Source organism: Dipodomys merriami, unplaced genomic scaffold (genome assembly GCF_024711535.1).
Source record: "Dipodomys merriami isolate MVZ:Mamm:240054 unplaced genomic scaffold, mDipMer1.0.p SCAF_1, whole genome shotgun sequence".
NCBI classification, from domain to species: Eukaryota; Metazoa; Chordata; class Mammalia; order Rodentia; family Heteromyidae; genus Dipodomys; species Dipodomys merriami.
Genome location: NW_027202270.1, coordinates 116819852 through 116835219, shown reverse-complemented (window position 1 = coordinate 116835219; position 15368 = coordinate 116819852). Strand labels below are relative to the sequence as shown.

The following is a 15368-nucleotide window of genomic DNA, read 5'->3' as shown; positions in this document are numbered from 1 at the left end:
TGCTGTTGTTGTTGTTGGTAGTGGTGGTGGTGGTGGTGGTAGTGGTGGTCATGGGGCTTGAACTCTGGGCCTGAATGCTGTCCCTGAGCTCTTCAGCTCAAGGCTAACCCTCTACTACTTGAACCACCGTCCCACTTCCAGTTTTCTGAGTGGTTTATTGGAGATAAGAGTCTCACGGACTTTCCTGCCCATGCTGGTTTTGAACTGCGATACTAAGATCTCAGCCTCCCAAGTAGCTAGGATTACAGGCATGAGCCATCAGCACTGGCTATAAAGAGCCATTCTTGTGAGAGCTGAACCCAGATTCACCAAATACCAAAACTTCATCTTCTACTCCTGAATCTCTACCCAGAATATCACAAGTCAAGATACTGTGAAGACACTTGCGCATCCATATTCACTGCTGCACTATTCACAAGAACCAAGATACAGAAACAGCCCAGACGCCCTACGATAGATAAATGGATCCAAAAAATGTAGTTCTAATACACAAAGGAATTTTATACAACCATCAGGAAGAAAAATATTATGTCCTTGTCAGGGAAATGGATGAACCTAGAACAAATCATGGTAAGTGAAGTGAGCCAAGCTCAGAGATACAAACTGCATATTTTCTCTCATATGCAGAAGCAAGATCTACAATACACTAGGACATGATAAACCGTACCGGACTCCAGGCATTCACACACAATGACATTCATTCACAGTTCCTCTCTTAGGAAAAGAACACAAAAGCACAATACCTATGTGCATCTGATCATATAAAATAATATTTATCAAAATGAACTCCAGGAAATGGAAATAAAGGTTTTTTTCTTTGTTTCCATTTTTGTTTTCTTTTCTTTTTGTCTTGTTTGTTCATTTATCTGTTTGGGGGAGGGTAGAGAGAGGCTCAGAAATGGAGGGACACAGAGTGACCACTGCAGCAGTGCTACGCACTGGACGCTATGTTGACAATGAACTATACAACTTGTGGGTGGGGATGGGAGGGAAAAACTGGGACAGAGCAAGAGAAGGGGTGACAGTGTCCAAAAAGAAATGCACTTATTACCTGTCTTAAGTAACTGTGACCCCTCTGTGATCAATCACCTTTATAATAACAATAAAAAAACTTTAACTCCAGCCGGGCGCTGGTGGCTCAAGCCTGTAATCCTAGCTACTCAGGAGGCTGAGATCTGAGGATCACGGTTCAAAGCCAGCCCGGGCAGGAGAGACCGTGAGACTCCTATCTCCAATAAACCACCAGAAAACCGGAAGTGGCGCTGTAGCTCAAGTGGTAGAGCACTCGCCTTGAGCTGAAGAGCTGAGGGACAGCGCCCAGGACCAGAGTTCAAGCCCCACGACCGACAAAAAAAAAAAAAAAAAAAAACTTTAACTCCATCTTATTGCTTTCAAAGTACAGCTTAAATTTAACCATACAAAGTTAAAATGTGCAAAGTTAAATCATACAAAGTTATTTAAACCTAAATAACATAAATGAAGCAAGACAAGTTGTCATCAGATGTATAAAGAAAATTAGAAGTGGCGCTGTAGCTCAAGTGGTAGAGCGCTCGCCTTGAGCTGAAGAGCTGAGGGACAGCGCCCAAGCCCAAAGTTCAAGCCCCACGACGGACAAAAAAAAAAAAAAAAAAAAGAAAATTAGGCAGGCTAGGGAAGCACACTTAATCCAAGCAAGAGAAGAAAAAAAAACTCACCTGAACGCTGGAGAGAGAAAAGGGAGGTAGAAAAAACTAGAAGGAGGGCTGGGAAGGTGGTTCAGTGGTAGAGCGCTTGCCTTGCATGCCTGAGGCCCTGGGTTCGATTCCTCAGCACCACATAAGCAAAAAGAAAAAAGCCAGAAGTGGCGCTGTGGCTCAAGTGGTAGAGCGCTAGCCTTGAGCTGAAGAGCTGAGGGACAGCGCCCAGGCCCAGAGTTCAGGCCCCACGACCGGACCAAAAAAAAAAAAAAAAAAAAAGAAAAAACTAGAAGAAGGGAAGGAAGGAGGAAAGTGGGTACAAGCACACAGGCCTGCCAGCGTGAGTGGGCAAGCATGAGATAAGTTGTACATTGTTTCAGCCTGCCTAGTTAGAGTTAATTCAAAATAACACAATTATTCTGCCCTATTCAACAACTTAAATAAACTTTTTAGATGTCTATTATAGCACAAATCCTTGATAGCTAAATAATTTCTACCACATGCTATTTTCAGAGAGGATTTGTGAAGTAAGTAGTTTCTTCTACAGCAGCCTAAGTAAAAGTTTAAACTGCCTCTGGATATCTTATCAGCTGATTAAAACATACAGGATGGGTCAGGAACTAGTGGCCCACACCTATGACGCCAGCTACTCACTGGCAAATGCAGCCGTTCACTCCTGCAATCTCAGCGACTGGGAGGAAAAGATAGGAAGGATCATAGTCCTAAGCTAAACAGAGCAAAAAATGAGACCTTATCTTTAATAGCCAAAGAAGCCAGAAGGCGGTGTCATCCTAGCTATTCAGGAGGCTGAGATCTGAGGATCACGGTTCAAAGCCAGCACTGGCAGGAAAGTCTGTAAGATTCTTATCTCCAATTAACCACCAGAAAACTGGAATTGGTGCTATGGCTCAAGCACTAGCCACAGGGCCTAAGCCCAGAGTTTAAGACCCATGACCGAGCCAGGCGCCAGTGGCTCACACCTGTAATCCCAGCTACTCAGGAGGCTGAGATCTGAGGATCGAGGTTCAAAGCCAGACCAGGCAGGAAAGTTGGTGAAACTCATATCTCCAATAAACCACTAAAAAACCAGAAGTGGCGCTATAGCTCAAGTGGTAGAGCGCTAGCCTTGAGCTGAAGAGCTGAGGGACAGCACTCAGGCCCAGAGTTTAAGCCCCACGACCACCAAAAAAAAAAAAAAAAAAAAAAAATAGCTAAAGCAAAAAGACTGGCAACATGGCTCAATGAATGACAGGGTGAATGCCACCCCTGCCAAGGGTAAGTTTCTGAATTCAAATCTGGTACTGTCCTCCTCCTTCCAAATAAAAACCAATTGTCTTTTGTTTGTTTTTGCAATACTGAGGTTTGAATTCAAGGCTTACAACTACTACCACCATATCTCTAGCCTGGATTTTTGCTAGTTATGTTTTATTTTGTTTGTAGGTCGTGGGGGCTGAACTCTGGGCCTGGGTGCTGTCCCTCAGTTCTTCAGCTCAAGGCTAGTGCCCTACCACTTGAGCCACAGCGCCACTTCCGGCTTTTTCTGCTTATGTGGTGCTGAGGAATCGAACCCAGGGCCTCATGCATGCGAGGCAAGTGCTCTACCACTGAGCCACCTTCCCAGACCCTGCTAGTTATTTTTGAGATGGGTTCTCCCACTTCCCACCCAAGCATGCACCTGATCCTTGACCCACCTTCTTTCGACTTCCTGTTACCATTGGGGCCACAGGTGCCCACCACTTTAGCCTAGCTCCCCTCCAAGGAGATAGAATCTCAAAATTTTTTCTGCCTAGAAGTGGTGCTATGGCTCAAGTGGTAGAGCACTTGCCTTGAGCTGAAGAGCTGAGGGACAGCACCCAGGCCCAGAGTTCAAGCCCCATGGCCAACAAAAAAAAAAAAAATTCTGCCTGGCTGAGCTGAAATCCTGATCCTCCCAATCCCAGCTTCCTCCACGGCCTGGGTGACAGGTGCACACCACTGTGCTGCTGAGAAGGGCTGAGAAAGAAGTCTCTTGAACTTTTCTTCCCAGGTAAGCCTTGAGCCGTGGTTCTTGGTAATTAGGATTATAGAAATGAACAACTGGTAACTGGCTTTTTTATTTATTAGTTCTGTGATCCTAAGCAAACCACCTAAACTTTTCACAACTTCAGTTTCTTCATTTTAAAATGGAAAAAGATCATGCATAACCCATTTGTGAAAAATAAATGAGATAAGATGCCAGGCACTGGTGGCTCACGCCTGTAATCCTAACTACTCAGTAGGCTGAGATCTGAGGATCATGGTTAGAAGTCAATCAGAGCAAGAAAGTCCCTGAGACTCTTATCTCCAATTAACCACCAAAGAGCTGGAAGTAGATTTGTGGCTCAAGAGGCACAATGACAGTGTTGGGGGGAGGAGGAACAGCACTCAGGCCCTGTGTTTAAGCACCAGAAGAAGTACAAACTGAAATAAATAGAAAGGAATGGAATCTGAAACCACATACCAAGGACAATAACAAAACTCAAGAGACAGCACCCCAAAAACACCTTTGGAGCTTAATCCACAAACCTGCCCAGGTAAAACAAATCTAGCCTTAATTTCATTTGGTAGTGAAATGAATGTGGCAGATTAATGATAAGAGATTCGGTGACATGTCCATTGTCTCTTAAATTAAAATACCTATGTATAGCCCTTAAACTTATTATTCAACTAAACTTGTTTCTTTAAATAAACATGTTTCCAATAACTACTATGATTATATATTATATTTTAAAAATGCATATCTCTTCATGTCTATACATATAAATCCCTTGCTTATTTGTCTAATTCTTTTTTTTTGGGGGGTCCGGTCATGGGGCCTGAACTCTGGGCCTGGGTGCTGTCCCTCAACTCTTCAGCTCAAGGCTAGTGCTCTACCACTTGAGCCACAGTGCCACTTCCAGCTTTTTTCTTTTTGCTTATGTGGTGCTGAGGAATCGAACCCAGGGCCTCAGGCATGCAAGGCAAGCGCTCTACCACTGAACCACCTTCCCAGCTCCCTTATTTGTCTAATTCTTAATTATCTAAGCCAAGTGAGGAAAAAAAAACAAACATAAAAGTCAAGAAAACCCTCTGATCATTCATAGCTAGCTTTGGACGCCGATTTAATGTTATAGATCTTTCAGAAGGTGCAATAACTTGAATTGAAAAGATTTACTAATTCCCATCTATATTTCAGTCTTCTCAGTTTGATGAGTTATTTAGCAACTACTCAGCTCAAAAGATAAAAAAAAAAGTTTAAAATACTTTTCCCTTACACATATTTCAGTTATTTTTAGAGTCCAAGTGAAACCAGCCAAGAGTGAAGGAAATACACATGAAATTCCTGAGGTCTACTCAGATAACAGTCAAGATAAGGTCAGTGGATATTTGAAATACCTAACACACTACTTATTCCAACAAATCAACCTTGGGTAAAATTGTCCCCATTGGCCAGCAGAGAACTATTCCAAGGGGTAGGGGAGTTGGCCCTTGCCTTGACACAGCAATTTTTCCTGAGAAGCTTCTGGAAGGACATCACTTCCTAAGTGCTTCAGAAAAGCAAAATGAAAAGGTGAACTGGGTACAGTGCTTCACAGCTGCTAACTCACTACCTGGGAGGCAGAGGCAGAAGATCACAAGTTCGAGGCCAGTCTGCACTACAACAGCAAACCTTGAAGAAGAAAGGGAAAGGGAGGAAGGGAGGGAAAGAGTGAGGGAGAATGAAAGAGAGGGAGGGAAGAAAAAAAGTGGTATACAGTGCTTTGTACCAACGTACAAACCTTTTGAAATAGTCAATTCTTTCCAGGAAATAAAAATAGGGCAAATAAAGGCTGATTAAACTGAACTGCAATCTATGCTTATCACTCCAAATGTTGAGTTTAAATTAAGGAGGTATTTATCCAGTCAAGTATGTGTTGTTAAGACACCAAAGCATAAGAGTCCTACTCCAGTGGAGCTTACCAAGCAGAAGAGCAAAACCTTCATGTGAGGAATTCACTACAAATATAATTTACAATACTTTTTCTGGAGATTTATAATGATAATTTGGCTATAGGGTAATCAAATATCCAAAACAAAAACATGGGAAGGGCTGGGAATGAGGCTTAGTGGTAGAGTACTTGCCTAACATACAAAGCCCTGTGTTCCATTCCTTAGTACCACATAAACAGAAAAAGCCAGAAGGGGCTGAAGTGGTAGAGCACTAACCCTGAGCAAAAGACACTCAGGGCTGGGTGCAGGTGGCTCACGCCACCTGCTACTCAGGAGGCTGAGATCTGAGGATAGCAGTTCAAAGACAGCCCAGGCAGGAAAGTCTGTGAGACTTTTTTTTGGGGGTGGGGGGGAGGGGGCAGTCGTGGAGCCTGAACTCTGGGCCTGGGCGCTGTCCCTCAGCTTTTCAGCTCAAGGCTAGTGCTCTGCCACTAGAGCCACAGCACCACTTCTGGCTTTTTCTGCTTTATATGGTGCTGAGGAATCAAACCTAGGGCCTCATACATGCAAGGCAAGCACTCTACCACTGAGCCACCTTCCCAGCCCTCTGTGAGACTTTTATCTCTAATAAACCACTTAGAAAACTGGAAGTGGCACAGTGGCACAGCAGCACAACACTAGCCTTGAGCTGAAGAGTTGAGGGACAGTGCCCAGGCCCAGAGTTCAAGTCCCATGACACAACTAACCCCCCCCCCAAAAAAAAAGCTCAGGGACAGTGCCTAGGCCCCAAGTTCAAGCCCCAGGACTGGCAAAAAAAAAAAAAAAAAGCACTGGAAAACTTCTAAATTTTGGTAAAGTATCTACCTTCTAAAAAAGACAGACAGTCATTCTAGGAATGACTTTTAACTCAACTTTCAAACTGTAATTATCAATGTAAGTCATATATGAAATCAACAATGAAAATTTTTCCTAATGTACAAACTCAGAAACAGCTGAAAGAAAACCTACTTTGCAGGTTTAGCTTAAACTGCTCACACCTCTAATTCCAGCTTCTAATGTGCCTAAGCATTTTTAAGGATTGAGAATCTGCTAGTCGGGGTAAATATATTTGAGACTCTTATCTTCAATTAACCAGCAAAAAGCCAAAAGTGGAGATGGCAAAGAGCCAGAAGTAGATGTGGGGCTCAGGTGGTAAGAATGCTAGCCATGAGCCAAAAAGCTGAGCAAGCGCATAAGGACCTAAGTTCAAGATCCAGTACTGGGGTACATACACACGCACACACGCGCACACACACACACACACACACACACACACACACACACACACACACACACACACACACACACACACACACACACACACACACACACACACACACACACACACACACACACACACACAGATTTAGATTATAAAGGTATGCCCTTAAAAAAAAATCTTTCCATGATGAAAACGAACTTTGCAAATTGAGGGGGGGGGGGGGATTTGGGAAGGTGGAGAGGAAAGGGATGGTAGGGAAAAAACAAAGGAGGGGGTAACAATGCTCTATAAGAAATGGACTTTGAAGCTGGGCGCTGGTGGCTCACGCCTGTAATCCTAGCTACTCAGGAGGCTGAGATCTGAGGATCGCGGTTCAAAGCCAGCCCGGGCAGGAGAGACCGTGAGACTCCTAACTCCAATAAACCACCAGAAAACCGGAAGTGGCGCTGTAGCTCAAGTGGTAGAGCGCTCGCCTTGAGCTGAAGAGCTGAGGGACAGCGCTCAGGCCCAGAGTTCAAGCCCCACGACCGACAAAAAAAAAAAAGAAATGGACTTTGCTTGGAAATTACCTTGCTTATATAACTGTAACCCCTCTGTACAGTATCTTTACAATAAAAATATATATTAAAAAAAATCTTAGGGCTGGGAAAGTGGCTCAGTGGTAGAGTGCTTGCCTTGTATGCGTGAGACCCTGGATTCGATTTCTCAGCACCACATAAGCAGAAAAAGCAGAAGTGGGGCTAAGGCTCAAGTGGTAGAGTGAGCTAAAGAACTGAGGGACAGCACCCAGGCCCAGAGTTCAGGCCTCACAACCGGCAAAAAAAAAATCTTTCCATGCTCCAGTGGCTTACATCTTGTAATCCTAGCTACTCAGGAGACTGAGATCTGAGGATTGCAGTCAAAGCCAGCTAGGCAAGAAAGTCTAGGAGTCTCTGATTGCCAATTAACCAGCAAAATGCCAGAAGTAGAACTGTGGCTCAAGTGGTAGAATGCTAGGTTTGACTAAAAACAGCTCAGGGTTAGCACCTGGTTTAAGCCCCAGGACTGGCACACACACACAAAAAAAAGATCTTGAAAAACATAACCACATTTCAATACTTTTCTGCATCCTGTGTATTAAAAAAACTTGAAGAAAATCTAACCAAGTGTAAATTAAAAATGAATAAGCATCTTAAAAATCAAGCAATGGGCCAGGAGCTAGTGGTTCCTGTAATCCTGAGGATTGTGGTTCAAAGCCAGCCCAGGCAGGAAAATACATGAGACTCTAATGAAGCACCAGAAAACTAGAAGCAGCGCTGTAACTCAAAGTGATAGAGCACTAGCCTTGAGCAAAAACACTCAGGGACAGCGTCCAGGTCCCTAATTCAACTCCGATCTGACTCCCCCCCCCCAAATAATAATAATAATAATAATAATAATAATAATAATAAGCAATGACAGAGGATGCAAGCAATAACAGTTTATGGTAAATCTAATTGATATCCATGATGGCCTAACAATGTCATGATAATCTTACTGAGCAAGAATTTTCTAAAAGGCATGCCCTGCATAAAAAAAATACATAAACAATCTAAATATTGACAATTTTTTAATTATTTGGTTTAGATTGATCCCAGATAGAAGCAAATAAACTAATACCTCCACTTAAAAAAACATTAAACTGGCTGGGAAGGTGGCTCAGTGGCAGAGCGCCTGCCTTGCATGCCAGAGGCCCTGAGTTCCATTTCTCAGCACTACATAAGCAAAAAGAAAAAAGCTGGAAGTGGCGCTGTGGCTTAAGTGGTAGAGCGCTAGCCTTGAGCTGAAGAGCTGAGGGACAGCACCCAGGCCCAGAGTTCAGGCCCCACGACCGGACCCAAAAAACAAAAAACAAAAAACATTAAACCATAATTACTGTAGGTCTTTTTTTTTTTTTTAAGGGAATGGATAGTGACATTATGCACATGAATTTTTTCAGCTCACATGGAAACAGTGGTTCAAAAGTGGCTACTAAATTAGATGGCATACTAAAATTTAAACAATTTAGCAATGCATAGGAAGCATGATTATCGGTGCTCACTATAAGAACATGCTATAAAAAGCATATATTCTTTAAGTTACTGGAAGAAAACAATTACTGCTACAAGAACATGCTATAAAAGCTAGGCACCAGTAGCTCATGCCTATTAATTTCTAGCCATTCAGGTTGCTGAGATCTAAGGATCAAGGTTTGAAACTAGCCGAGGCAGGAAAGTCTGTGAGATTCTTATCTGCAATTAATCACCAAAAAAGCCAGAAGTAGAACTGTGGCTTAACTGGTAAAGTGCTAGCCTTGAGCACAAAAGCTCAGGGACAGCACCCAAGTCCAGAGTTCAAGCCCTAGGACTAACAAAAATAAAATTAAAATTAATTAAATGCATACTATCCATACCATGCCCTCAGATGGGAAGGTGGCTTAGTGGTAGAGTGCTTGCCTAGCATGCATGAAGCCCTGGGTTTGATTCTTCAGTACCATACACAGAAAAAGCCAGAAATGGTGCTGTGGCTCAAGTGGTAGAATGAGCCAAAGAAGCTCAGGGACAGTGTCCAGGCCCTGAGTTCAAGCCCCAGGACTGGCAAAAGAAAAACAGAAACAAAACAAACGTGTATGCTTTCAGTTACAGGAAGAAACAATATTCACAGAAGAAAAAAAAATTATCTTAAAAGAGAATTTCGTCAGTCACCATAATGTGGGCACAGATATCACAAATAATAACAACAAACGGCTGGGTGTGGTAGCTCCAGAGTATAAAGCAGAAGATCAAGAGTTCAAGGACAGACTGAGGAACAATGAGACCCTGCCTTAAAAAAAAAAAACAGCAACTACAACAATAAAAAAAAACTTGCCATACTTGTAATATACCCACAGCAGCTTATTCCCTAAGACTGATGGCCTCTAACAGGAGATGACACTTCCCTGGATTTCTTGACCAGAAGGAAAGGAATGCCAGTAGACTCAGTCCAGCTGAATTTATTGGGCACATTTCATGCTGTGGTGCAAAAATAAATACACCATGCTTCCTTGGGAAAATGACTGCCCTGGGGACTGTAGACAAACCTAGTACCACTGGATGAAATTAATAGAAAAAAAGAGATTAAAATAGGGGAAAAAAAAGAGCAACAGGAGGAGGAAAAAAAGAAGGAGGAGGAAGAGAAGAAAAGAGAAGGAGGAGGAAGAGAAGAAAAGAGAAGGAGGAGGAGGAAGAATAGAAGGAGGAGGAGGAACAGGAGGAGGAAGAGGGAAGAAGGAGGAAGGAAGGTGAAGGGAAGAGGGAGAAGGAAAAGAGGAGGAAGAAGGAAACACAGGTAAACAGGCGTAATCTCCTGGTTTATCTTCGCTATTCAACCATAAGCACTCTGCTCCATCTTTTCTCTCCCCTAGACAGCCTCATCCCCTCCCCCGGCTCTAGGCTGCTGATTTCAGGCCTCTTCCTTTCAGCTTCCATCTCCTGCCTGAGCTGCAGACAAGCGTGTCCACCTATCTGTTCAACATCTCAACTCAGAACCAGCTTGCACTTCCAATTTGGCATTTACATCCAACACTGAAGTCCACTCTTTGTTTTATGCTTCCTCCCCCCAAGTCCAGCCCCTTGCTAATTCCTCCACAACACCTAATAGGCAGGTCTGGTCCTAAATAGCCACTATTTTTTCTTCACGATTCTACCATTTTTCTTCATCCCCATCCAACTCTAGACGACCACCTTCGGCACCCAAACTACATCTCTCTAATCATTCTCTAGAAGGTTCCCTCCATGCAAAAAAAAAAAAAAAAAAATCACATGCCTGTTTAAAAATCTTTCACTATCTTCCCCACATGTAGCAGGTCAGTTCTCCTTTGTTCTCTTTATTGGAAGTCTTTTGCAGCCCAATAGGTCTGCCTAGCCCACCCTCCAGGTCAGACAGCTCTAACAGCACTTTGCAGAAGCAAGCTTTCCCGACCCTCTCCCTACCCTTCCCCTATGCCACCATATACTACACCTCACCAGTCTCCTCACTACCACCAACTCTAGGGGTAAGCTTCAAAAGACTATGTATTTGGCAGCAATGGGTCTGCAAGTCAGCCGGCACAGGTTGGCTCACTCCTGTAATCCTAGATAAGCAGGAGTCAAAGCCAGCCTGGGTAGAAAAGTGTGAGAATGTCTAATTTCCAATTAACTAACATAAAGCTTAAAGCAGAGCTGTGGCTCAATTGGTAAGAGAGCTAGCCTTGAGCTAAAAAGCTAAGGGACAGCACCAGACCTTAAGTTCAAGCCCCAGGACCAGCACAACGTGTGTGTGTGTGTGTGTGTGTGTGTGTTGTGTGTGTGTGTGTGTGTGTGTGTGTGTGTGTGTGTAAAATTATATAGTATATAAAATACATATTATGTATCATGTGTATTATGTAATATATACTGAATACACACACACCACACTGAATGATCAACTGATTTGTCTAGGAGCCAAGTCGGTCTATTCTGTGTGTGTGTGTGTGTGTGTGTGTGTGTGTGTGTCTGTGTGTGTCTGTGTGTGTCTGTGTGTGTGCTGTTTCCAGGACTTGAACTCAGGGCCTGGATGCTGTCCCTGAGCTTTTTGGTGGTTAACTGGAGATAAGAGTCTCATGGACTTTCCTGTCCAGGCTGGCTTTGAACCGTGATTCTCAGATCTCAGCCTCCTTAGTAGCTAGGATTACAGACATGAGCCACCAGCACCCGGCTTTTAATCTTAAGAATACTTACAAGAAATTAAGAATAAAGCCAGGTGCCGGTGGCTCACGCCTGTAATCCTAGCTACTCTGGAGGCTGAGATCTGAGGATCACAGTTCAGAGCCAGGCTGGACAGGAAAGTCCATGAGACTCAAGTTAACCACCAGAAAACCAGAAGTAGCTCAAATGGTAGAGTACTTACCTTGGGCTGAAGAGCTCAGGGACAGCACCCAGGCCCAGAGTTCAAGCCCCACAACCAACAACAACAAAAAATAATGTAGGATTTCTAGTTGGAAATACAACATGGCCATTCAAGTTGGAATAACCAGTTTCTCCTCCTTTGTCCTACCCCAGAGCAAGACAGCCAAACACAGGGAAGATCCTAGTTTTAATTACAGCCCTTCCATAGCCTTTACACTTAGGACATTATGTGGATATGTGAAGACTAACACTTCCTTCCTACTAAATTAGGGACTTCCCAGAGTAAAACTTCCTATGATTACTGTAACAAACTAGTTATTAGGGTTATCGCTTTACATGCACATTAAATCACACTACCCCAAGAAGTAGGCACCAGTTATGCTCCTGTGAACCATGTGAACAACTGACCCAGGGTGACACAATTTGTTGGTGAGGAAACCAGACATGTCTAGAATCTTGGCCTGTGGAATAGTCAGCACTCAGTGAATGCTAAATGAATAAATAAAGTCAGTAAACTGCACTAAAGATCAAGAGGACTTACTTATTTGGGATTGCAGTCAAAAAAATAAGAACTTGGGACTGGGTGCTGGTGGATCATACCTGTACTCAATCCTAGGTACTCAAGAGACTGAGATCTGGGGTTCAAAGTCAGCCCAGTAGAAAATACTGTTAAGACTCATCTCCAAATTAACCACCAAAAAGCTGAGAGTGAAGCTGTGATTCTAGTGACAGAATGCTAGCTTTGAGTACAAAAGCTAAGGGACAGGGTTGGAAAGGTGGCTCAGTGGTACAGTGCTTGCCTCCCACGCATGAGACCTTGAGTTCGATTCCTCAGCACCATAAAGCAGAAAAAAAAAAATCAGAAGTGGCACTGTAGCTCAAGTGATAGTGCTAGCATTGAGCTGAAGAGCTGAGGGACAGAGCCCCGGCCCAGAGTTCAGGCCCCACAACTCATCAAAAAAAGCTAAGGGACAGTGCCTAGACCCTAAGTTCAAGCCCCAGGACTAGCATAAAAAAGAGAGGAGAGAGACAGATAGACAGACAAATAGAGAGAGGGAGGGAGGAAGGAAGGAAGAAGGAAGGGACGTCAGTAGCCCAAAATGCATTCTGATTTGACCCTTGATGGCATTTTTTGAGAGGGAAGGGGGACATGGTATGTTCAAAAGTTAGGGACTCAGATTGGGAAGGTGGCTAGGTGGTAGAGTGCTTGCCTTGCATGCATGAGGCCCTGGGTTCAATTCCTCAGCACCACATAAGCAGAAAAGGCTGGAAGTAGTGCTGTGGCTCAAGTGGTAGAGCGCTAGCCTTGAGCTGAAGAGCTGAGGGACTGTTATTTCTTTTATGGGACACAGCCTCAGACAGGGTTTTGGGGGGATTTTCTTTTGTTTTGTTTTGCTCTGGTCCCTTCCTTCACTGGGAGAGATGAAGGCAGGCAGGCAGGCAGGCTCAAGTGGCACATTACAGTCAAGGTGTGTTTGGGTGCCCTATGGGCAAGAATGGCAACAACCTGCAGCCTCTTTGATAGCTTACCTCCCTCAGCTCCAGTCTCTGGGCGACAGCTTCAAGGCTCTCCTGGCCAGTGCTCTCCACCGACAGCGTAAACTCCACAAACTCATTATCGAGCAGTTGGATCCGGGCGACCAGGCAGCTCTTGCTGGAGACCGTGTAGCGCCGAGTGCGCTTCAATTTCAATCCAAAAGGCAGAGGCATCTTCTCCCTTCGATCGTGGAGAGGCTAAGAGGGAAGAGCCCCCAACACCGATGCAGTGAGGAAGAGGCTGGCACGAAGTGACCCTCTCCTGTCCAGAGGAACTGCAGTCCAGGCTCCCACAGCTCACCCAGCAGCCGCTGCAGCCATTAAAAAACAACGAAGTCGCCAAAGACCACCAGAAAGGAACGACCAGGCCAGCGCTGAGGAAAGAGGAACACCACGTTACACATTAAATCAACCACACTACCTCTGGACGGGGCTTTCAAAAATGACCATCGGTGGAGCTGTGTGACTGAAGAACACCATTTGCCTCTTTGCTAGCAAAAAAAGGGAGACTGGGGAAGTTTATCATCAGAGCTGAGGGTTGGGCTCTGGGATCAGACTCCACCCCTCACTGTGTCCCACAAATAGTGATAACAGCCTGTGGCCATTGTCAGGATTAAATGAGATAATGCCCTGCATGACTGTAATCCCAAATTTAGTAGTTAGCATTAGTGGTCATCTTCCTGTTTTGGATGGGGTGTTGAGAGGTAAGTCTTTCGAGCTCCCTAAAACTCCAAATGTCAAAGATCTCGGGAGTGGTGTAAGCGGTAAAACACTGTCCCACCCCGCCACCCCCCAGCTAAGGTTCCAGTTCCAGTCCCTTTAAGACAAATTAATTGCAAAAAGAACCACCCTAACTAAGCCTAGGCAGCTGTGAGCTTCAAAGGGTGGTGAGTGCAAAAAGAAAAAAACGAAACTTCCTGGTTGATAACTATTTTAGGTCACCAGCATGATTTGTTTATAAACAGATCACACAAGACCCCAAAAGCCCATCCCCAAACCAAAGCAGTTCCAAAACGCAAGACCAGGAGGGCCTACCCCACCTCCACCATCACCACCACCACCACCCCGGCTGGACGCAGGTGCTGACCTGAAAGGGCAGGTGAGGCCTGAAAGGCCATCCTGGGTGAAAAGGGGAGGACTGAGTTCTGCAGGCCCAGGAAGCGCAGCCCCGCCGCGCACCGCAGCAGCGCAGAGCCCCGGCTCCGGCCCGAGGAGCGAGGCCGGCCGCGTTGCCAGGCGCCGGGAAGCGCCGGAACCCTCGGCCCGCCGCCGCCGCGTTTCCGGGCGGACGCGTGGTCAGTAGAACCGGACCCCGGGCTCCCGGAGGGCGCATTCCGAGGGCTCGCCAGCCGCAGCCCGACGGGCGGTGCGCGGAGCCCGGCGCGCGGTTCGGCGCGGGAGGTGGAGTCCCAGCACCCCGGAGGGCAACCTCCAGACCGACGGGACAGATCGCTCCCCAGAGGAGTCGACAAGCCACCCCGATGGCGCTCATTACCACCACCCCCAGCCAGGCTGCCCTGGGGCCGGAGGGCAGATCCGAACCCAGGCCCCAGGAGAAGCGGCTTCCTCGGCTTCGGGCTCTGTGGCTGAGCTGGGATTCGATCCCGGATTTCTCCCTCACTCCCAGTCCCTGTCCTGACTGGGGCTGAGAACCCAGAGGAGATGGGGGAGCTCAGGGCTGGGGTATAGTTAGAGCTAGGAAATAATAATAACAATAATAGGGTTTAGCTATTACCCTAGGCTTTGCCAAACTTCACATTTTGAAATTCCATTCCACAAATGTGTATTGCCGTCTCCAAGCACAAGGCAGCCTAATGAGCATCTTGAGAAATCTAAGACGAATCCTAAGCTGTGCCTGTCCTTAAGGAGATTACAAGCAAGCTATAATTACATACAGAGCTCTATCTCCAACCCTAGCCCGACCACGGTTTTCTTTCTGGTTTTTGTTTGCTTGTGTTCTGGTTTTATTTTTATTTTTTTTGAGCTCTGGTTTTCCCCAGAAGGATAAACAAAAAGTTATAAATAAATAAAAGAAGGGGGGCTGTAATCAACTAAAAACAGTGTTAA

At 45.2% G+C, this 15368-nt stretch overlaps 1 protein-coding gene across 2 annotated transcripts in view; it reads right to left on the bottom strand.

Moving 5' to 3' along the window:
- The window catches only part of Ptpn21 (protein tyrosine phosphatase non-receptor type 21), a 71690-nt gene that overhangs the window by 54164 nt on the left and 2158 nt on the right, over positions 1-15368 (bottom strand). Inside the window, exons 1-2 of one of the 2 annotated variants that reach the window (XM_070028372.1) lie at positions 14389-14442; positions 13296-13675 (exon numbers count right to left, since the gene is read on the bottom strand). In XM_070028372.1, the coding sequence (XP_069884473.1) occupies positions 13296-13475 (180 nt within the window). In that variant the 5' untranslated portion in view covers positions 13476-13675; positions 14389-14442. Of the gene's footprint in view, positions 1-13295; positions 13676-14388; positions 14443-15368 lie in introns of those variants that run through there. The other variant, XM_070028363.1, reaches the window with a different exon arrangement.